The sequence below is a fragment of the Strongylocentrotus purpuratus genome, unplaced genomic scaffold (assembly GCF_000002235.5).
Source record: "Strongylocentrotus purpuratus isolate Spur 01 unplaced genomic scaffold, Spur_5.0 spur5_scaffold_3, whole genome shotgun sequence".
NCBI classification, from domain to species: domain Eukaryota; kingdom Metazoa; phylum Echinodermata; class Echinoidea; order Camarodonta; family Strongylocentrotidae; genus Strongylocentrotus; species Strongylocentrotus purpuratus.
Genome location: NW_022145609.1, coordinates 36,437,625 through 36,462,229, shown reverse-complemented (window position 1 = coordinate 36,462,229; position 24,605 = coordinate 36,437,625). Strand labels below are relative to the sequence as shown.

The following is a 24,605-nucleotide window of genomic DNA, read 5'->3' as shown; positions in this document are numbered from 1 at the left end:
TTTTTGTACTTGTTCAGACTGTGTCCCAGACTGATCATCTCCAAGGCTGTTTGACGGGCATCATGACAGTCCTTCTACATGCCTTAGCTTGTAACCAGAGTACCATAGTCATGGAGAGTATTCTTGCCACACAACGCTCTCTCGTCTTCAAGGTATTGCATAGTTCCACTTATCAGTTTCACCATTCATTGTTTACAAATTTAATATTGAGATTATGAGCAAATTTATGGAGGTTTCTTTTTGAATGAGGGTCCTGTCAAAATTTTATTTTGAGTTCCTCTTTTAAATAACTTCCACTATTACATTCACCATTACATTTACTGTACTATTCAAATATTGATTAATTTGAGGGGCAAATTGTTGCCCACAAGATCTTGAAACGTTATTGGCATAGTACAGTCTCAAGAGATCTTCGAGGAGCTATAGTAAAAACCATGACTGCCAAAAGAAAAAAAACAGTCAATATTTGTTTTATAGACTGCATTTTGCATGTGGATTCTCAAAAAGGGATACATGTATTTTGACAAAATATGTCAGTCAAAGTGTATTTATTTGTAGAAAATCTACCAATCTAAGAGTATTGCATGTGTCTCACTGGCCCATATCCACTGTTAACTCCATGCGCATCTATTGTGTCATTGCATTGTACAAGCAAGGAAAGCAATGCGTGGTAAATATTTTCGCTATACTGCCCAGGAATTGGTAGTGTATTTCATGCCTGCTATTTTGACCATTGAGAGGCCAGGAGCTGTTGTTTGAGAAGCAGACAGAGCAGTGTAAAGACTTGTGCATTTGTCTACTACATCATTGTAGCTTATGTATAATCAGTGTTCATTATCTAGTATTTTTACTATTACATTTACTATTACATTCACTTTTTCATTCTCTATTACATTCACTATTTCATTCTCTATTACATTCACGATTTCATTCTCTATTATTTCATTCTCTATTACATTTACTATTTCATTCTCTATTACATTTACTATTTCATTCTCTATTACATTTACTATTTCATTCTCTATTACATTCACTATTTCATTCTCTATTACATTTACTATTTCATTCACTATTACTGTTACTATTGCATTTACTATTACATTCATGTCAAACTTGCAGTACCCTGAGCTGTTGTTTGAGGAGCAGACCGAGCAGTGTGCAGACCTTTGCCTTCGTCTTCTACATCACTGCAGCTCGTGTATCAGCAGTGTACGCTCCCATGCCAGCGCTTCTCTCTATCTACTTATGAGACAGAACTTTGAGATTGGAAATGTAAGTTATGCTCATTTATATTACTCATATCAGGGTTGCTTGATGAGACATTCTTCCTTGTAAGAATGAATTATAAGTAATGCTTGTTAAAACACATAACATACATTTTTGTTTTCATCTGTATTTTCCTAGTTTCTTCCTTTAAAGATAAAGACCAGTTATGGTCATGCGATTGCATTGTGAAAGAAACGTTGTGAAATCGATCAGAAAAGGTTGATCATCTAGCGTAGATGTACTGCAAGGTTCTGGAATCATTGAAATGATAAGAATTGGGCCCAGTCTTCATAAAGTTACAAGCATGTACACAGAAAGATGTATATGGGACTACGCACATGTGCATTTTTTATCTCTCACATCCCAATAGATAAACTAATTTACCAAATATATCAATTAGCAGGCAGTTTCCCGGCAAAATTTTTATCATCGTGTATTATTCAAAACATATTTTTTCACATGATTGGTAATAAGAGCTTCCATTTCATTTTTTGAAATTGGGGCGTTTCCAATACTGGTCTTTACCTTTTAACTTGCTATGCTATGTACTTCTGATTTAAAAAAAAAATGTAGGTGGAATATAAGCTGAAGAAGGTAACCCCATTCTTTGTCTTTAAAAGCAAGCTTGAAATATTACAGGTTACGTTTCTTCTCTTTTAATTTTTTTTTTTGGTTACAAAATTGTGATGAAAATAATACTGAATTACACTTTATTATAATATGTCTATCTTACTCGATGTTGATCATGAGAAATATATATAACTTGTATAATGAATGCTGTGAAAGAACTTTTGAAACTGTGTATTAGGTAACGCTACTCAGTCGTGCATAGTAAAATAAACAGCATTTTAATGGTATATGTTTTTAAAGGACGCTTCATATATCATCTTTTCTTGTCCTCCGCGCTATCCTCATAGAACTTTGCGAGAGTGAAGATGCAGGTGACCATGTCCCTCTCGTGCCTGGTTGGAACGGAAACCAACTTCAACGAGGAGTACCTGAGACGCTCCCTCAAGACCATCCTGACCTATGCTGAGGATGATACAGAGCTACAGCAAACTACATTCCCTGAACAGGTACAGGGCTTTTCATCTCCTTTTCTCCCTTTCATGCTTTTCATGTTTTAACTCAAACTGGGTCATAGACAGTTGGTAATAAGTAGTGCCCCATGTGTCTTTGTTGAGAGAATGATTGAAGGCCTTGATGTAAAAAGCACCCATTAATCCCCTTTTAAAGTAACATGGTGTGTGTGTGTGTGTAATTAGGTTTTTACAGACGTGTATCAATCAGATATGATTATTTACGTCTGGGGACCACCCTTTAATGTCACCATCCAAAAGACGTGACTCAGTTTCGAACCTGCGTCCTGGGCTGAATCAGTTTGTAAATTCCATTTTTAGCTGGATTACAGGCGCACGCCCCAACGCCCCGTAACATGGTTCTCTATCCAAAGTTATTTATGTCCATGTGGTCGCCTGGGGACTCGATTTGAATGTGTTAGGACACTTCAGAGGAGGTAGAGCTTGAGCATCCACGTTTGAGACATCTTGACCAAAGGGTGAGGTCCTGTTTCGCCAATGTAAATGAGATGGTCAATTAGATTGGAGAAGAAGACCTTGGACCATCTACTGAGCTAAGACATGCTGGCTGACACATGCACTGACAATGATATGGCTCTTACTTTTATTAGATATTGGCAAGGAGTTTGTGATGAATCAAAACTATGATGTAATTAAGATGTTGTTAAAAACATGTAATTTCCCACTGGTATAAACAAAATCTTTCTCTAGTGTTCCATTTGTTGAGTGTCAATGTGAAATTCTCTCCAGGTGCGTGAGTTGGTGTTCAACCTTCACATGATCCTCTCCGACACCGTCAAGATGAAGGAATTCAAGCAGGATACCGAGATGCTGGTAGACTTGATGTACCGCATCGCCAAGGGGTAAGTCCAGGGACCTGTTTCACAAAGCCTTTTTTCAATGAAAAATGACAAAAATCAGTGACAAATCTGCTGATAACCAATCAGGAGCAAGGATTTCAGTAGCTTATAACATTTGTCACTGATGACAAGTTTTGTGAAACGCCCCCAGATTTTCACATTCTGACTTTCATTCTAGGACGACAACTGTCCCCTAGACGATCACCCATCCTTTGTTAGAACAACTACTCTATGGAAAACTACCCATTACGATAACTGACCCGTACCCCCTAGGAAAATAACTTCAAGTATTACAAAGTACCCCATCTCCCCCTAGCCTGGGTCTGGGTAAATAATCCTACAGGATAATTTCTCCTTCAGACAATTACGCTCTATGGAATACACCCTGATCTAATACACGTTTCAATGTAAATCACTATTTAGGGGAGTCAAAAAGTGTCTTTATAAACAAATGGTCACTCAAGCAGATTTGACTGTACTTCTAACAAGGTCTCGTCATTACTCAAGATTCAGGGGAAAGTTAACATTAAACAATTATTTATGGAGACACAGGTGGCAAACTCTGTTGAACTTTTTAAGCTACATGTAATTTTGACAATTTTCCCCCAGGTACCAGAACTCTCCAGACCTAAGATTGACTTGGCTCCAGAACATGGCCGGGAAGCTCAACGAACACGGCAAACTGACAGAGGCTGCCGAGTGCCTGATCCATTCTGCTGCCCTCGTTGCTGAGTACCTGCACATGCTAGAAGACCGTCAACACCTGCCAGTCGGCTGTGTCAAGTTTGAGGTAACAAGCGGATAAGACATTACTTGGATTTTCTCTCTTTGGTTTTGTGCAAAGTTTTACAGCTAGAAAAAAAAACCTTCCAGCAGCCAGTGCTTGATGCTTTACTGTAGATGTACTTTTAGTATTGTTATCATTAATGATTTGGTGTCACCTGTGCCTGGGAAGGGAAAAGTGAACTTAGTCAATGTGACCCTTTGATCTCTCATCCTGATAAAACTGATGAGGATGTACAGATGCGCCATTAAACTGGAGTTTATCCTACTCTTTTACAAAGAGAGCAGTTCAAAGGAAGTCTTTATTTTTATGTAGCGATTGCATCATCTTTAATATGATGATTATAAGGTATAAGCCAGTTCATAGTTGCACTCTGAGCATGAGCAGATAAAGGTCATTGCAGACCAGGGGGGTGTTTCACAAAGATCCTAAGTTGAAATTATCTCTAAGTTGGACTTAACCATTATGGAAAGCCATTAGCATCTATGAAAATATTCTGTAAAAGTTATTTTAAAAGGCATAAACTATTGATTCAAATCATTCATATTTTCTAATATCGAGGAGATTTCATGTTCTTGATGTTGAATTTATAAAAAGCCTAAAATACTTGAATTTTTGCTATTGAATACATTTTATTTTAAGGCTACAGATGGCTCTCCATAATTTTTAAGTCCCACTTAGGGTTAAGTTTGACTTAGGATCTTTGTGAAACGCCCCCCAGATTGTGAAATACACAGAGACAAAATACTGGATACGTGCCCATAAAAGTTTTGTAATTATTATTCATTTTAGCACAAGCAGTGCACTCCATGATACACAGGTGGAGTGATTATTTAAAAGTGGGACCTCTTCATGATTTGAAGATATGTGGATATTCGGGGTCATTTGGGACATGTACTCACCGTGAACTGGTCTATTACCAGAAGTTCTGTTTGTTCTCTTCCGACATAGAAAATCTCACCGAATGTGCTAGAAGAGAGTGCCGTCTCAGACGATGTAGTCTCCCCAGACGAGGAAGGCATCTGCACTGGGAAGTACTTCACTGAGAGTGGGTTGGTGGGACTATTGGAACAAGCTGCTACATTATTCAATGACGTACGTGTATACAATTTAGATGTCTTGATTCAAATCATGATCATAGTCTGTGATCTGGGACTTGTTTCACAAAGCCTTTTTTCAATGACAAATGACAAAAATCAGGACAAATCTGCTGATAACCAATCAGAAGCAAGGATTTCACTAGCTTATAACAAAAACTGTCCTTTGAAACTGATGACAAGTTTTGTGAAATGGGGCCCTGATATTTGCTTCGGGACAGTTTATGTGATAAATCTAATGATACTATGATCTTATTTATCCTGGGTAACCTTGTCTGTATTACTAATGCTATTCCTTAAGGTCCTGCAATTATTCTTTCCTTTGTATTGCCAAGTATCCTTCTAATGCACCTGGCTTGGTTAAAATTGGGTAAAATACTTAATCTAAAGATGTAACCACTGATCTGTTGCTCCAGGTTTTATTTTATTGGGTTATGGTTTCAACTTCAACAGAATCTAGAAATTCATGAATTGATGTAACAGGCGGATTGCTTAACATGCCGCCTTTGTAATGATTGCAAATCTAACTCAAGGGATAATGCAGGTGTGCTGTAGAGACTTATTCTTGGTGTAACACCATTTACCCCCAAAAATTAGTATTACAAATATAAAAATTGCCCATTGGGGCAAAGATATGGCACCCCCCCCCCCCCCAAAAAAAAAAAAAAAAAAAAAAAATAATAATAATAAATGAATAAATAAATAAATGAATAAATAAATAAATAAATAAATAAATAAATAATTAAAAAAAAAAAAAAAAATGTACTTTGCAAAAACTTTTGTTGTATTCACACATGGCAAATACTTCTGTGTATGATATAACTTGTGTACACATATTATCTTTCTTATCTTTAGGCTGGATTATTTGAGGTAGTAAATGAGGTATACAAGATTCTCATACCCATCCATGAAGCTAACAGAGAACACAAGAGACTCTCCATTATCCATGGCAAGCTACAAGAAGCTTTCAACAAGATTTCAGTCCTGGTAAGTCTTCACAGTAACAAATTTAACATCATTTCTCACCTTGATTGACCAATGGAACCAGTCATTTTGTAGCAAATAAAGATTAAAAGGTAGTTGGTTTCATTGAAACAAGAAAGAAAAAAAGGTTATTGATAATTTTAATATCCAGGATTTAAATTAAAGAAGTAATTGGTAATTTAAAAAAAAGATGAGTGCAAGAAGTAAAGCTGAAATTTGTCTTTCTTTGATTCTTCAAATTACAACATTTTTACAAAATGAATATGAAAATACATAAAAACTTAATGTAAAAAATGAAGAAACAAAATAGAATATAGTAATACAAAAAAACTAGATGGAATTTTGACTGCGCGCAGTCAAAAATGATGCCTCCGCCATGGAGCAACTTTACAAACCAAAACGGAAGCAATTTTTAAAATTCAAGTTTGATTGTAATCCATCTGTCGGTTTTAATAATAATGCATTCACAAGCTATTTATAGTCATACATAATGAGCCCCATGACCCTAAAATCTAATCAGTTAATTGGCTCTGCAAGATACATATATACATGTCTTGAGTTTGATAGTAATCTGTCTATTGGTTCTCATTATAATGCGATCACAAGCTATTTGTGCATACATAATGAGCCCTGTGACCTTTGACCTCGTGACCCCAAAATATAATCAGTTCATTGGCTCTGTTAGATACATACATGACCCAAGTTTGGCAGGAATCCATTGACCGGTTCTTGAGATAACGCGATCACGAGCTATTTTGTAGACATAATGAGCCCTGTGACCTTCGACCTCGTGACCCCAAAATCTAATCAGTCCATTGGCTCTGTTAGATACATACATGACCCAAGTTTGGCACGAATCCATCGATCGGTTCTTGAGATAACGCGATCACAAGCTATTTTTGTATACATAATGAGCCCTGTGACCTTTGACCTCCGACCTCGTGACCCCAAAATCTATTCAGTTCATTGGCTCTGTTAGATACATATATGACCCAAGTTTGGCAGGAATCCATTGATCGGTTCTTGAGATATTGCGATCACAAGCTATTTTTGAATACATAATGAGCCCTGTGACCGTTGACCTTCGACCTCGTGACCCCAAAATCTAATCAGTTCATTGGCTCTGCAAGATACATACATGATCCAAGTTTAGAGAAAATCCATCAATTGGTTCTTGAGATAACGCGATCACGAGAACGGGACGTACGGACGGACGGACGTACGGACGGACGGACGGACAACCAGAAAACATAATGCCTCCGGCTACTTTGTAGCGGAGGCATAAAAATAGAAAAAAAAAAAAAATCAAATCTAACCGTTGACTTAAATACACGTTTCTTTATCCCATTGCCAGGGTCCCAAGCGCCTCTTTGGGACCTACTTCAGAGTGGGATTCTATGGACCAAAGTTTGGAGATCTTAACGGAGAAGAGTTTGTCTACAAGGAACCTGCCATCACTAAACTGCCCGAAATAGCACAGCGACTAGAGGTATTTAATTTTATTACAGGCCTGATAATTACCTGATTTAAATCAGGTTTCCCAATTTGTTTTAATTCCCCCCCCCCCCCATTTCTATTTTTTTTTTTTTCTTCCTGATTTTCCTGATTATTCCCTTATCTTTGTGTTCCCCCCCCCCTCCCTTTTCTTTTTTTAGTGCTCACTATCACCCCTGTTGTTAACAGTACATCCTCATAATGTAGTAAAGGTTTATTGATTCAATTATTACCAGAACATTTATTCATGCCTTATCAATGGATAATCACAAGTACATGTACTTCTCATTTCATGATTTCTTTTATTTATTTCAGAAATTCTACACGGATCGTTTTGGCGAGGGCTTAGTACAAACCATCAAGGATTCCAACACCCCGGACCTATCCAAGTTAGACCCTCTACAAGCCTACATCCAGGTCACCTACGTAGAACCCTACTTTGACTACTATGAGATCCTACAGAGACCTACACTCTTCAGTAGGAACTACAACCTTAGTAAGTTTACATCCTTTATCCCTGGCAGTCATGAGGGAAGGAAAATACAGGGTCCTGTCTGACAAAGAGTTGCGATTGATCCAAGTCAAGCACAACTGTGTCTAAAAAATGTTGATGTGTATCGGTATTCCCTAACTCAGAGACTCAGAGACAAATAAAAGAAATCTTTCAGAATTCTTTCATTTTCATTGTGTTGTTAGCAACCTTTTCAGTAGTGACTTATGTCCCATTATTCAGCTATAAAAAAATATCCTGAGATAAGTCAAGGTTCTTCTCCTACTCAAGTGACTTCACAAGCCCGGTTAAGTGGAGGAAGTAGGATCCGGCCTTGGCGGTGAAACCCTCTAGGCCTTTAGCGGTACAGGGTTGTGGGAGGAGGGGGGGCAGACTAAAAGGTGTTTCATCGTCTGTTCCTCTTCACTATAGCCCCATGTATGCATGATGACTTAGCAATGTCCCGTTCTAGTCGAAGGCAACTTAGACAGGACCAGTTGGACAGTGCCTCACTTGAATATTCGGTCATAAGTAGAATAGCGAAAACTTTGTCTTGATTTGAGTCCTTTTTTTGCAGGTTTATGGTTAAAGAGGGGGATGAAGGGGTTATCTTCTTGCTCAGTTTTCTCTAATTCTGATGAAACCTCTCATCCGATATGTGGTGGGGCAATGCCAAACAGGGGGAGGGGGGGGGGCAGGGGTGGGTGTTGAGTAAACCCCCCCCCTCCCTGTGCTTATTCGCCAAATATTTCTCACAAATTTGGCCCCCTATTTGGCCCCCTCCCTTGCCGCCGGCTGGATCCGCCCCTGGCTATGTCAAGGTCAAATGTAACATCGAGCCTTTGCCTATGGGGAACCCCATGGAAACTATGTTACGTCTTTGGGTCTGAGAGATTTCAGTAGTCAACAGGTTAAGTTAAGATTGTTCTTGCAGCTTTATAGTTTTTACTTGTCTTCAAAATCTTGCTGATCGTAATCCATTTTTCATTTTTTCAGAGCGTTTCATGTTTGCCACACCCGTCAACAGGTTAAGATTGTTCTTGCAGCTTTTTTTTTTGTCTTCAAAATCTTGTTGATCGTAATTCATTCTATATTTATTTCAGAGCGTTTCATGTTTGCCACACCCTTCACCAAGGAAGGCCGCGCCCATGGAGAGCTGAAGGACCAGTGCAAGAGGAAGACCATCCTCACCACCTCGCATTCATTCCCTTACATCAAGACAAGAGTCGCCATCATACAGAAAGAAGAGGTCAGTAAACTACCTTCAAAATTAATTATGATGACGATGATGATTCACAGCATTTGTATGGCGCCATGTATCTGTTGAAAAAACATTTAAAGGCGCAAGCTCCTCCAATAAAGTTTGCATTTAAATGTGTGAAGGAAGATGTGAGTCTTGAGCAAAGCTTTGAAGTGGTCCAGGTTGTCAATTTCGCGAAGAAATTATGGAAGGGAGTTCCACAGGCGAGGAGCAATAGAGGAATTATAGCTCACTAAAAGGTTTTACAATATGAAGACTATAGTAAAAAAAACTTCATTCCAATTTTCCTTTGTACAACATGTACATGTACCAAAACTGTATGTGGGCTTTAGACAATATATCAGCATCATATAGAAATAAGAATTCAGTATATTCCCTCCAGAAGGAATTATAACTAATGTACGTGTAAAAGATGTAATTTTTGCATGGTTATCTTTTAAATGCTACCCAGTTTTTCAATCAGTGAGTATTAAAAGAGAAAGATAAGGTAGAGTACTGGTCATGACATTACATTGAGAAAATTAAATCTCTCAATTGGGAAAGATTGATTATGTAATAAATAAGAAATGGTGTATTCTCTGCGGTTGTAGAATGATTCAATTGAAAGGGAATTGACCGAGTCTTGCTGAGAACCACATGCACTGCGCAAGACATGTTTACATGGGACTTATACATACATGAAAGTTTGTCTAAACTATTGAACAGATTTTCCTCATCACATTTCGAATATGAGGGCCTTTCCAGGAGATATTTCATTTTGCGATATGAATCCAAACTAACGTACAAAGAGAGATAAAGCTTGCAATTAAATTATTTTTACTTTCATCAGACCTCGACTTTCTCTGTAAACATTATCTCACTCTTTGACAATATATATGCATCCCTGACAGATTGTGCTATCTCCTGTCGAGGTGGCCATTGAAGATATCCAGAAGAAAACCAACGAGCTAGAAGTGGCTACCCTCCACGAGCCAACGGATGCCAAGATGCTTCAGATGGTTCTCCAGGGATGTATTGGTACCACTGTTAACCAGGTAGGAATGATGATCTACATGTACATCGCCTAGATTCTATAAAAAAAACTGCCTGACTGTATTAACCACTTGACTGCGGGCCACGAACATGTACGTGGTCTAGTTCTTGCATGCCCTGTGCGCACCACGTACATACATGTACGTGGTTAGGACTTTGCACTTTCAAGACAGTAGCACTGCATACTACCTAGCCCTACTGTGTAATTAGCACTGCAATGGTGTTATACCGGTCTTGAACAGTAGATGGCGCTCTTTCAAAAAAAAATCTGGCCTTTTCGCACGTTTTAAGGCAATAGCAGTCAAGTGGTTAAAGAGAGTTTGAAACCCGTAGAGTACGTAGAGTTAGTCATTTGGCCTATGATTTTGAAAGTTGCCTAAATTGTAAACTAGGTTTTACTTTGCTTTAGTACGTAGAGTTAGTAAATTAGTTTGTTCACTTGAAGGTGCCTATCATTAGGAGAAGTTTAAACCCTGCCTAGCTCCATAGAGTTAGTCGTTTTGCTGTATTATTTTGTGAAAGTTGCCTAACTTTGAGAGGTTTAAACCCTGTCTAACTCTATAGAGTTAGTCATTTAGCTGTATTAAATTTTGTGAAAGTTGCCTAACTTTTAGAGGTTTACGCTCTAGTCTATATAAAAGTACATAGAATTAGTCATTGGCTTGCATGCGTCACTGCCACTTTTACCTGGTAGGACTAAGGCCCTGTTACATAATACTTAGCATTGATGTTAACTTTGCCATTAATATTTACTTCAACAGAAACCTTGATTTGATTGGCTGTTGAGTGATGTTGCCATAGTTGTTAATATTGATGGCGATTAAAGTTACCATCAGTAGAAAGGTTTGTATGCAACAGGGCCCAGATAATCCTTTCCGTTGAAGATCTGGCATATATAGTTAGTCATTTTGCCCATAATCTGGCAAGCTGCTTAAAATGAGGCAAAGTTTTAATCTTTGCCTCGGTACATAGAGTTAGTTCTTTGTGTGTTTGTTATTATGAGGTTCCAGTTTCAAACTTGGCAGCATTCTCTTGTATTATTATGTGTGTAAAATTGTCGCATGTTTGTCAATAACTTAGTTTATTGATTATTCATAACGTTTCATTTATTTTGTTTGTCAATTTATCAGGGGCCAATGGAGGTAGCACAGATTTTCCTAGACATTGAAAAACCTCTGGACAAGCACCACAACACACTACGGCTTTGCCTCAAAGATCTACAAAAGAAGTAAGTTTTAACTTTAAGCCCACCACACACATTGTGATCTGATGTTGATCTGATTTTGATCTCATGATCATTTTTGTTCAAAAATTTAAACATGAATTTTCTCCATTTTCGTATTACTCCTGAAACATCCAAGGATACATTCATCAAATTTCAGACCTCATCCATCAACTGTAGACCTTTGTCTTATGTGTACAAAACAATTTTCAGTTTTTGAGCAGACATTTCATACGATCACGTACCTCCTTAAATGGGTGCTTTTCAATGGAGTGAATGTACATATTAATCATTCAAAACCCAATTATTTGCAAAAGGCATGAATTATAGTATTAGGAAATAAAAGGGATTAATTTATATCCATGAAAGGACGATTTAAGTATTAAAAACTGACTGATCTGCAATAAATTATGAATAGTCGTGTCAGGAAATACGGGTGACTAATCGATGAGGTTTCTCATCACTTTCTACAGGTGTGGCGATGCATTGCGAAAGAACAAGAGTCTGATCATGCATGACCAGAGAGAGTACCAACGAGAGCTGGAGAGGAACTACCACCGCTTCACCGACCGTCTCATGCCCCTCATCACCAAGCAGAATCATCTCACTGGGACCATCAAGAGATGTGGAGGTCGGCGGGAAGGCTCACGAGTCCCCAAGAGCGCCTCAAGCCATAGTATTAGAAACAGCGAGACATTGTAGATTCTAGAGGGTCAATTCAAACTTACCCCCCCCCCCCCCTTTCTCCAACACACCATTTCAACAGGCCCATTGGAAGAAGCTGAGGCTGGCAGGAGCAGTCACAATTCCTGGATACTCCTTCAAGCAATAGCATTAGAAACGGCGAGACATGTAGATTCTAGAGGGTCAATACCATTACTCTCCTCCCCCCCCCCCCCCTTACCCCATTCTCCAACATAACATTTCAACAGGCCCATTGGAAGATGCTGAGGCTGGCAGAAACAGTCACAATTTTTGGATACTCCTTCAAGCAATAGCATTAGAAACACAGGGTATTGTAGATTCTAGAAAGTCAATACTATACTTAATCGACCCCCGAATCTCCTAATTCATCCATCTTGAGAACATACTGAAGTCAAGAGTTTGACCAGAGGGGTCACAATATATGAAGATCTTCAAGCAGTTGCATTAGAAATAGTGAGACATTGTAGATTCTAGAAGGTCAATAAAATCACTTCACTGACCCTGTAATCTCCAATTGTAAAAATGTTGTTGGGACCATAAGAAGGTGCGGAAGTCAAGCAATATCATCAGAAAGTGTGAGACATTGTAGAATCTAGGGGTGGTATTCTCGAAAACGGATTAACTTTAGTCCATGGTTTAATCCTCCAACTAAGTATGGAAAGCCAAGTGTCTATATGAATATATTTTTGAATAATTTGATATGTCCCTAAATTACCATGATGACATAATTATATGATACATGTAGTTATATTATTGTTTATTTTTTATGTTATTACATCTTATTTTAATTTAGTGACAGATGAAATTATTCAAAAACGTATTCATATGGACACATAGCATTCCATACTTAGTCGGTAGATTAAACCATGGACTAAAGTTAGTCCGCTTTCGAGAATACCACCCCTAGAGGTTTACTACCTCTGCCTCACAGACGATCTCATGCCCCTATTGTCAAACCTGACTACCTTGTTGAGGGTCTTTTGACTATCACAGGATGCTTGCCTAGTGGTGAGAGGGTGTAGGGATTCAAAATACCATTTCATGGAGTAGCATTACAAAGCGTCAGTCATATAGAGGATATGTGTATCATGAACATAATTTGAAGGCCTTTAATAATTATAATAATAATAGCTAGTTCTTATATAGTGCTTTTCAGGACCAAAGGCCCTCTCAAAACACTTTACAGAATATGTTATTATCCCTTTACATGTATCTCCTATCATCTGATTGATAGATATAGTATACAAATGATGCATGCGTATGAGCTTATTATTCGATCTATCAGCACTTAAGTTGAGGATGCGTGCAACTATCGTACGGAGCCGTTAGGCTATGATAAACGCATATACAGCCTCAATAAGTGAGATATATCAAACAGAATATTTCTCTCTGGATAATCATGTTATTTGTAGGTATATAAGGGCTAACTGTATTATCAGTATTGATAGTGTCTTTAATGGCATTACAAATTAATGTTATCAATTGGAGCATGTTGAGCAAAGTTCAGAAGAAACCATGTCAAAGATCATATTTTGTTTGATCTGTGCCCATGCACTGCTTTTACATGTACATGTATATTGATTTATGATATACATGTATACATGTGTATTTCTAATATTGTGTTAGCCTTGTAAGGAAGTCTATTGTTACCAAGGATTTCCAGTATGTCTATGCAAAAGAAAATATTCACTGTTACACAATTTTATGATAGCAATAGAACGAGGCTTATGCTTCAGCTATATTGTAAGTTAACATTGATTATTAAATTAATCTAATGTAGGAACAGAGATTTAATGTTGAAGAAGAGGAATATATAATTTTCATTATTTGTAATCGGCGACATGTTTTATGCATTAAATATTTATGCTACAACATGAAAGATTCAAAGATTTCAGCAATTGAGGGTCTTTATTTTTGTTCAATAAAGTACAGATTTTGCATCTTATTTGCTCAAAATAGTGGAAAATGCATAGACTTAAAACATGTTATTGTAAGTAGCAAGAGACTATGAAGTTGCATGTCATATAAGAGAGGAAAGTCTGCGGAGTGCTTTGTTTCAATACGCAGAATATTTTGGAGAGGATTAAGTATTCAAGAAATGGAAAAGTAGAATGTGACCATGTAAATGGTAGCCATACATGTAGAACTCCCATGTCTCGCTACCAAACAAGAGTAGTGATTCATTATGTAAATCCTAAAAGAGGTGTATTAGTCATTTTGGTGTCTTGCCTCTAAAAGACAGTTGCATGAACATTTTCCTTGGCAAATGGACCGTTAAAAGTATGTTGCTAGCTCAAAAGTTAAATTTTTAACTACTGCATTAGGTCATAAATTATTGAAACCAGGCAAAATTGTACTTTTAATATTATCATTCAACTGATCTTCATATTATACAAAGGTAAACTTATTAATGAATTATTGATGTATAATTTTTGAAAATTATAAGATGTTTCAGTGTTTGTCCACAGGAAATATATAAGCAAGCTAAACATGGAAAAGAATAGAATTAGATGAAATATGGTATTATGATATTTCTAAATATTTTTTTCTAATATATATTCCAATGAAATTATTCCATCTCATTGCATTATATTCCATTATAAATGTACATGTACTTGTTTATGATAAGTAATCAGCCCAGTTTAGACTGATATTAAGTTGATGAATTATATCACTACTTTTTTCCAATTTTTTTTCCAATTTTTTTTCCAATTTTATTGATCTTGGCATGGATCACAGTTCACATTTTGTTTATCAATATAATTTGATGTATAGAATTATTAGTGTATATAGTCCCATTGTTATTTATTTATATTTCTTTTACTTTACTGATCATCTGTAGGAGCAATTTTTTGTTTGGTTCTTAATAAGAGTAACGTACTTGCATTCTGCCATGCAATTGTTGACTTTATCTATTTTGTTTCCCAAGGATAATTTGATGGTGTGGTGGATAATGTATGGAAATATATTCTGTTTCATTTACAAATCATTGTGGTCACAATTTTGATTATCATTTTCGCTTGCCATTTATCATTGCCTCAAACTTCCAGTTTTATTCCCTGTATTGCTGCACAAGCGCAGCATTATTATTATTCGAAAAATGTGTATTTGTATTGTAAGAATACTGAAAAACAAAAGAAAATTATGTTTTTGACTAGAAGAATAGCAGTAGTGATTTATTTATTTTGCGGCATTAACCTTTTGTAAATGTGAACCATGTAATTTTGTGACTTGCATCAAGTTTGTAGCCTGTGCTTTGATGAACCGTAAAGTGTACATGTACCCTTTATGACAACCCTTTGCAAGGTCTCAAAATTTTGTGGTTTTACCTCATGGTTGTAGTGTATGCTTTGATAAAACGTAAAGTGTACATGTACAAAGGCGTCACTACTTTATAACCAATGTGAGTTGGTTACTGTTTGTTGAGAGCCAGGAGAACAAACAAAAAGCCCTATTAAAGATGTGACGGAAAGTCCCTCTGGCTTTAGAGCCTCCTTTTTTATCTGTTCAGAGCAAGAAGGTTGTTGATTCTGTATTAAAGTATATGAGTTAACTCCCTTTTGGCTCCAGACAGACGGTATTACAACTTAAGATGTTGAGGGATCAGATTTATTTAACATATGAAAATGTATAAAATTATTGTAATAATCACAATCTATTCATGTAGAATTTCATGTACTAACATTGTAGAAAGAAAATATTAATAGCTCGTTCCTAATCTAACTAATAATGCATGGCTATGTCAAGTTGTAGTGTGTCACAAAGTGCAATTGTATGCAAAAATCTCAATTTATAGAATATGTACAGCACATTAGTAATAAAAGAAAAACCTACTTCTCAAATATTTGTTGCTTGTTTAGTTTGTTCCACAGAACCTGCTTCTGTATGTGACAATGTTGTAAGTCACCTTCTTTCAGTCTCTCTCTGATATATTCTGAAAAGTGTTATATCCGTCTCTCTCTCTCTCTCATATTCTGAAAAGTGTTATATCTGTCTCTCTCTCTCTTATATTCTGAAGTGTTATATCCGTCTCTTTCTCTCATATTCTGAAAAGTGTTATATCCGTCTCTCTCTCTCTCTCTCGCATATTCTGAAGTGTAATATCTGTCTCTCTCTCTCATATTCTGAAGTGTAATATCTGTCTCTCTCATATTCTGAAAAGTGTCATATCCGTCTCTCTCTCTTATATTCTGAAAAGTGTTATATCTGTCTCTCTCTCATATTCTGAAAAGTGTTATATCTGTCTCTCTCTCATATTCTGAAAAGTGTTATATCTGTCTCTCTCTCTTATATTCTGAAAAGTGTTATATCTGTCTCTCTCTTATATTCTGAAAAGTGTTATATCTGTCTCTCTCTCATATTCTGAAAAGTGTTATATCTGTCTCTCTCTCATATTCTGAAAAGTGTTATATCTGTCTCTCTCTCTTATATTCTGAAAAGTGTTATACAGTATCTGTCTCTCTCTCTTATATTCTGAAAAGTGTTATATCTGTCTCTCTCATATTCTGAAAAGTGTTATATCTGTCTCTCTCATATTCTGAAAAGTGTTATATCTGTCTCTCTCTCTTATATTCTGAAAAGTGTTATATCTGTCTCTCTCTCTCTTATATTCTGAAAAGTGTTATACAGTATCTGTCTCTCTCTCTTATATTCTGAAAAGTGTTATATCTGTCTCTCTCATATTCTGAAAAGTGTTATATCTGTCTCTCTCTCTTATATTCTGAAAAGTGTTATATCTGTCTCTCTCTCTCTTATATTCTGAAAAGTGTTATATCTGTCTCTCTCTCATATTCTGAAAAGTGTTATATCTGTCTCTCTCTCATATTCTGAAAAGTGTTATATCTGTCTCTCTCTCTTATATTCTGAAAAGTGTTATACAGTATCTGTCTCTCTCTCTTATATTCTGAAAAGTGTTATATCTGTCTCTCTCATATTCTGAAAAGTGTTATATCTGTATTTATATACCTCATTTTAAGATTCTTTACTAATCCTGTCTTCTGATTGGTTGAAAATGCAGTCATGTTCTTAACCATGCCAGTTAATTGAAATTCATAGTCATTTTTCCCGGCTCTACCGGTTTATATCCATTTTTCATAGCACTTTTTCCATGGCTGTGAAAAGTGACGTCATTTTGCTGCGATCCCCAACCATGCCCGCTAATTGAAATTCATAGTCATTTTTCCCGGCTCTACCGGTTTATATCCATTTTTCATAGCACTTTTTCCATGGCTGTGAAACGTGACGTCATTTTGCTGCGATCCCCATTTTGGTTTACGTGTTACCGTATAAGTTTCTTTTGTGCGATGAGATGGAAACCTAAATGGGTGAGTCAACATTTTCCTTTTTTTCGGTATATAAAATATATATTGACTGCTTTTAATATTCGAGGCATAGTTGTTTCTATAGGGTCTCGGGAAACTCACAACCTGCTATGACCCCGCGGCGCAAGCGCCTTGGGGTCATAGCAGGTTGTGAGTTTCCCTTGACCCTATAGAAACCACTATGCCTCTCAAAGCAGTCAATATATCCTTACTCTCATATTCTGAAAAGTGTTGTATCTATCTCTCTCTCTTATATTCTGAAGTGTTATATCTGTCTCTCTCTCTTATATTCTGAAGTGTTATATCTGTCTCTCTCTCTTATATTCTGAAGTGTTATATCTGTCTCTCTCTCTTATATTCTGAAGTGTTATATCTATCTCTCTCTTATATTCTGAAGTGTTATCCATCTCTCTCTCTCTCTCTTATATTCTGAAAAGTGTTATATCTGTCTCTCTCTCTCTCATATTCTGAAAAGTGTGATATCTATCTCTCTCTTTTATATTCTGAAAAGAGTTATATCTGTCTGTCTCTCTTATATTCTTAAAAGTGTTATATCTGTCTCTCTCTCTTATATTCTGAAAAGTGTTATATCTGTCTCTCTCTCTTATATTCTGAAAAGTGTTATATCTGTCTGTCTCTCTTATATTCTTAAAAGTGTTATATCTGTCTCTCTCTCTCTTATATTCTGAAAAGTGTTATATCTGTCTGTCTCTCTTATATTCTTAAAAGTGTTATATCTGTCTCTCTCTCTTATATTCTGAAAAGTGTTATATCTGTCTCTCTCTCTTATATTCTGAAAAGAGTTATATCTGTCTGTCTCTCTTATATTCTTAAAAGTGTTATATCTGTCTCTCTCTCTTATATTCTGAAAAGTGTTATACATGTCTCTCTTTTTTTCTGAAAAGTGTTATATCTGTCTCTCTCTCTCTTATATTCTGACAAGTGCTCCCCCCTCTCTCTCTCATACATTGCGACTTGTGCTCCCTCTCTCTCTCTCTGATACATTCTGACAAGTGCTGTCTCTGTCTCTGTCTGTCTCTCTGTCTCTCTCTCTTATACATTTGTTGTCTCCCCCTTTTGCCATCTTACTGTATTTAATACCAAAGACTTACTCGCTTTCTTTGTGTTTATCAAACGTATCAAAATACATGCATGTACAATACTTAAATTGAAAACTAATTCAAAGATATACAAAGTATACAAGGGGGCAAGAAACATCTTTCTTTGCATAATTTTTATATTCTTAAATCATTAATAGAAGATATGTTTAATATTATATGAGCAGCAGCCAATCAATTTGACTGGCAGTCTGCCGGCACCATCAAACATACACACGTACTGTTATAGCACATCACTAAAACGGGGACATGGAATAGCAGAATAAGCCTAGATTTACATCTTCATAGTCATGTTAACAATATAAAATCAAAACAAAAATATTTCAATGACATTTTGATACATGGTGCACATAGATGTAATCTAATTTTTCTCCAAAAGTAAAACTTTGCCTGGCTTCACGACTATTAGCCCATTATTTCATTGATTAAATACACTTATACATGTAGGCCTACTGTTATAATTATTCATTACAACAAAAAAATACATACATGTACTTTAAAAAATCCAAGTGTATGTACCATTAGGCCTAATTAAAAAAGTTTGACGGATCATGATTTCTAAATACTGCACATACATCACATGAACATACTGTCAGGTTTAAAAAGGTTAAGAAACGGATGTGTAGTTATGGATCAAATAAGTGGAATAATTTGTATGTACATTTACATTACTTATGCATCACAACCTACCACACAATCTAACAATTACATTGATTTTATAGAATAAAATATAAAGAAAATCACTTAACTCACAAAATGGAAGAATCAATAATTTTTAAGACACATATTAGTAAAAACTTAACAATGCTTAGTATATTTTTGTACTTATTTAATTAAGTCAGCTGCAAATTGAAATGAAAATTACGACATTTTAATCATTACACTATCAAAAAAATATTTAACACAAATATATTTATCATGGCATTCTACTTTAAATAGTAGTTGACAAAGAATAAAATAGATTCCCATTATCATTCTGTACAATTGCATTTAAAATACAAGACTTGATAGTGGATCTTAATATTCAAAATAAAATAAAATTCTGATAAATTAGAATTCCAACTCAAATCAAAATAATTAATCACATCTATTTTAAAATAGACAGTTGTGCTTTAAGAAAATTATTGCAACATATATATATTTTTTACACCACATAGCTACATGTATATGCATCACAAATCACTTAATTCAATTTCATACCTGCCCGCCTTTCCTGCAAAAACTAGGAATCTCTAAAGGCAACCTTAAGAATATTGTCCATTTTGCATACTTGTTTAAATACAAAGCGAAATGAATCTAGGGTTCTAACATTAATTTGAATGCAAAATAGGAATCATTCCTCAGAAATAGAAATGGCTTGCAGCTATGATAATTGTACAAATCCATTTAAAAATCATAAGTTTATTCCTTAATGAAGCAGGATGCTCTTTCAAATAAATCTAAAATAAAAAGGTATCGGAATACATCATGAAACAAAATCTGGGACAGGAATGCTAATACTCATGGAATATTTAAGAAAGTATAATATAATCACAAACTACAAACTCACAAAGTACTACTAATAAAATACAGTTGTACATTCTAAAAGCATATTTTTCTCACTTCATAACAGAAAGTCCACTAATATAAGCTGCAAAATACATGTAAAAGTACTCATACATGTACCGAAATACATTCTCAAAATGCATTCTACATGTATATGACATAACAGTCTAAAAAGCATGCACAGGATTAGGAAAACTTATAAGGACAGAGTACGTACATGTATGTACATTGCAGAAATTTGGCAGTGTCTTTTTGGTATTTTGATAACTAATGCAAATTTTTGGCAAAGGACAAGCAAATCGAGAGCACCACACGTTCCTTAAAAGCTATACAAGTCAAACTAAGTCTCTTTAAAACTGCTTAACCCTTCTTTCCCATATTCACATAAAAGCAAGTCACATGAAGAACAGATTAATACAAAGATACGATTTTCGTAAATGTAATTTCAATGATTGGTTTGATTAAAAAACACTTACAGTATACACATAGATTAAAAAAAAAAACAACCAATTAATCCTTGATGTTTGTTTGAAATTAAATGTATGTGACATGATCGAATGAGCAAACAGGTAAACAAGGGAGCCTTGATTGTGCTACAAGTGGGGGGGGGGGGGGGGGGGGGGCTGGGGGTGGGGAAGGAATTATATAATTGGAAATAGAGTAAATTAGCTACAAGAGCTCTGGCATGAAATAAAATATATAATAATCACCACATGGAAATGTCACTTTCACTTTCTGAACTCTAAAAAAGATATATTTTGAATAAGAACAGATTTTTTTAATGCAGTAAGTGATTTCTCAAAAATAGAGGTACTGCACTATATGTCTTGGACCCCATTCTGTATGTATGGTCTGTAGATTAATTACCTTCATTATTGCTGTAATACTCAAACAAGCTGCTCCTTGTCAAATGAAAGTACATCTGCTCCCTTCATTCACTTTGCTTGGTAGGATGCTGGAGAAGACCTGATAAGAAGTCTTGGACATGAGGCCAGATCTGATTGGTCTCTGTACCGTGGAACTCGGTTAAAACCCCTTTGGATCTAGAGCAAGAAAAGAAAGAAGAAATGTATACAATTTCAATTCAATTCCAAAGTTTATTCAAAGTTTATTCAAAGTTTATTCAACACTCTTCACAAAAACATATAAAACATACAAATACAGAATGGAGTTATAAAAAACAAGAAAGTGATAACAAATGCAATGGCAATTTATAAGAGCATTTGGGATAGGCAGAAAGGAGGGATTCCTGATATAAAAGCCTACCCCTAAAAACACACATACAGGAAAACGAGAACAAAAGAACAGAACAAATAACAAAGAACATACTAAAACTTACTATCATGCACGATCAGAGTAAAAAAAAATTGCCCATGCTATTAATACTGATTATTATACTTATTTAACAGAAATTTTTTATATTTAATTTTAAAAAGATTGATAGTTTTGCATTTTTTTTTATTTCGAAACATAAGATATTATTTAATAAATATTTTAAGAGAGATTTACACTTAGGAAGGTCATTGATTTTAAAGTCAGATCATCAAATTATCTACAGGTCTGTATGGCAGCTTCGGATCTAAACAACAGAAAAAGTTATGGAAATCATGATTTGGGGCTTTTGATAACTAGTACGAACCTTGAGGTATAAGGTAATGTTCATATAGAACACATTACAGCAAAATAATCCAATAGAGCTAAGAAAAAGATTATGAATTTTCATGTTTGAGAACTTAAAAATATAATCAACTCCCAGCTTCCTCTTTCTAGTACATCGTTGTAATTTAATTTTATCAATTATTTACTAGCACATACCCGTATGCTTTTGAAAATTCTAATGAAAAAGAAAAAGAAAATGTCATACCTGTAGAATTCTAGGACTGGTTTTGTGAGTTGTTGATAAAGATCAAGTCTTGCTCTTACTGTCTCTGGTTTGTCATCCTCTCTCTGAACCAAATCCTCTCCTGTTTTATCATCCTTAAACTAAACACAATGGTCACGTTAAATGTAAAGTACATGTAAGTGATTTTATTTGCAGCTCATTCTAATTCATAACAAGTGCTGAACTTCAGCTTTGGTGAAACATTTTGTAAAAACATTTCTTGGTACGTAAAAGAATGTCGCTTGACATAACATTAATCTCTTATGACATAAGAGGTATAAAGTATGACCAACCCTTTAGCAATGAAACCATAAATAAATGGTCATCTTTATCGTTTCACTGGAGTGACTGGACACTTTCAAAAGATATACATGTACAGATGTAAAAAGAGAAGAATTCAGTCAAGCACCATTTAGCAGAGCATTTTATGATCATTCCATTTTAATAAAATTTGTCACTGTTTTCACGAAGTGACGGTAGTGAAAAAAAATTGCATTCACTTTGCGTTACGATTCTCCTCACTACCGTCACGTCTTGAAAATAAGGATGAAATATATACATATACAATGTTAATTATTTTATGTAAGGAAAGGAAACTCAATGATAACTAAAATGATTATTACCTTGCTATATCAAGTATCTCATTATATTATTGGGGCAGAAAAGTAAAATAAAAATAAGAGCTGGGACCAGCAAAATTACCTTGTATTATCATGAATCTCATTAAATTTGAGTTCTTTCTAACAAGTTTCCACAAGATAATTATTAACATGGTCTACAACTGCTGGCCTGCATGATCGACAAAGTCAAACAATATGGAACTTAAACCGGGAGAGAGAGAGAGAGAGAGAGAGAGAGAGAGAAACTACAAGCAACGATCTTAAACTCACAGGTACTTTGGGAGGATTCCAGTCCAAGTTGTAGACACGATCACTCCCTGGGTGTATCCACCGCCATTCTAACCTCTGAACTATGACATCAAAGGGCACATCTAGGTTCATAACAGTATCAATTTGCTGATTCTTTGACAAAGCCTCTGCTTGTGCCACAGTTCGTGGGAAACCTATTTATAAGGTGCAAAAGGAATGAAAACAGGAAAAGTCAATGAAAAGCACATTCAATAAATACAATTAAAAATTGCTAACCCTTCCAAAGCTAAAATGAGGAAGTTTTTATTGGAAAATTAGGAATACAGTTTATTTTTAATGCTTTCTATTTCTACACAGATGTTAGAGAAAATGGACCATGCAGTTAACCTAAGGATCGGACCACCTTTGTAATTGTAGGCCTTTATTAATTATTATTTACATTTGTTTGTTTGATTGATTTCATATATTATTTATTTGTTTGTTTGATTAATGTATCATTTATTCATTAGCATTATTATTATTTTTGTTATCATCATTATAATTGCTATTATTACTTTTAGGTTTGTTATTGTTATCAATTTTATCACAATTTTATTGTCATTATAATTACTTAGTAATAGTTATTACCATCTAATAACCAATTTGGTGGTAGTCCATTCAGCTCATGTGTGATGAGCTTAACCATGACATCATCTGGAACGAGACTTCCTTTATCAATAAACTGCTTGGCTAGGAGTCCAACAGCTATAAAAGAAATCACAAGAAACAATAACAATTATTAATAATATTATAAAGAGTTGCGATTGATTCAAAATAAATTCAAATCAATCGCAGCTAAACAAAGTTAATTGAATTGTGTATGTGAGACTAGTCTAGACTATAGAGATAGGGATTGTAATTGATAATTTGAATCAATCACTCTTTATTATAGAACGGGCCCAGAAATACAAGAGAAAATAAATCAAAAACAAATAGGTCTAGATCTATCGGCGCTAATTCAGAATCATATCCATACTTGTCTTAACTCTGGCGTGAAGATACCCTATTAAAATATACTAAAAATCAACTTAATCCTTATCAATTGTTCAAATAATTGTCATGATTTAAAAATCGTTATGTTTCTTATAATCTTAGATCTACCAATTTTGTGTCAATTTTCATATTTTTTGTGTGGTATTTTCCCTAAAAACAAAGACTTATAGTTCGAGGTCTACTGACCGAGTCTCTGAGTCTGAGATGTTATTATTAATATTATTATTATTATTATTATTATCTTCTTTTTTCTCTTTTTTCTTTCAACATGGACATGAGTAGACACTGCACTAGAACTCCCCTCCCCCCCCCTTTTTTTTTGCCAGACCCGCCTCTGCACAGCCCGCGACCGGCGCGGCTAACGGAGAACCACCTGCCTGTCTGCTGTTGAATCTGACTCCGAAGAAGATCTCCACTTGAAAGATGGTTCAGCTTGAATTCTTTGGCTATCCGAGATGACATCGTGCCCTTCCCTGATCCGGGTGGTCCCATGATCATAGCTCTTATCAGACGAGACATTTTGCAGCAAAATAAACCTTTTCTCCTGTTCTGAGCTGAGCTGAT

At 35.4% G+C, this 24,605-nt stretch overlaps 2 protein-coding genes across 4 annotated transcripts in view; one reads left to right on the top strand and one right to left on the bottom strand.

Annotated features, from left to right (window-relative positions):
• LOC587014 (dedicator of cytokinesis protein 7) overlaps nucleotides 1-12,999 on the top strand; it is a 49,483-nt gene extending 36,484 nt beyond the window's left edge. For all 3 annotated transcript variants that reach the window (XM_030995707.1, XM_030995705.1, XM_030995704.1), the window contains 13 exons: nucleotides 18-152; nucleotides 1,120-1,272; nucleotides 2,184-2,342; nucleotides 3,096-3,208; nucleotides 3,815-3,995; nucleotides 4,941-5,084; nucleotides 5,942-6,073; nucleotides 7,425-7,559; nucleotides 7,880-8,060; nucleotides 9,158-9,303; nucleotides 10,206-10,349; nucleotides 11,478-11,575; nucleotides 12,043-12,999. In XM_030995707.1, the coding sequence (XP_030851567.1) occupies nucleotides 18-152; nucleotides 1,120-1,272; nucleotides 2,184-2,342; nucleotides 3,096-3,208; nucleotides 3,815-3,995; nucleotides 4,941-5,084; nucleotides 5,942-6,073; nucleotides 7,425-7,559; nucleotides 7,880-8,060; nucleotides 9,158-9,303; nucleotides 10,206-10,349; nucleotides 11,478-11,575; nucleotides 12,043-12,271 (1,950 nt within the window). In that variant the 3' untranslated portion in view covers nucleotides 12,272-12,999. The remainder of the gene's footprint in view (nucleotides 1-17; nucleotides 153-1,119; nucleotides 1,273-2,183; nucleotides 2,343-3,095; nucleotides 3,209-3,814; nucleotides 3,996-4,940; nucleotides 5,085-5,941; nucleotides 6,074-7,424; nucleotides 7,560-7,879; nucleotides 8,061-9,157; nucleotides 9,304-10,205; nucleotides 10,350-11,477; nucleotides 11,576-12,042) is intronic.
• Nucleotides 13,000-21,189: 8,190 nt separating this feature from the next.
• Nucleotides 21,190-24,560, bottom strand: LOC583479 (adenylate kinase 3-like). The gene is made up of 5 exons (NM_001242677.1): nucleotides 24,419-24,560; nucleotides 23,637-23,753; nucleotides 23,031-23,203; nucleotides 22,123-22,241; nucleotides 21,190-21,301 (listed from the first exon to the last, which is right to left on the bottom strand). Exons 1-5 carry the CDS (start codon nucleotides 24,558-24,560, stop codon nucleotides 21,190-21,192), a joined length of 663 nt encoding a protein of 220 aa, NP_001229606.1.
• Between the last annotated feature and the right edge of the window lie 45 nt (nucleotides 24,561-24,605).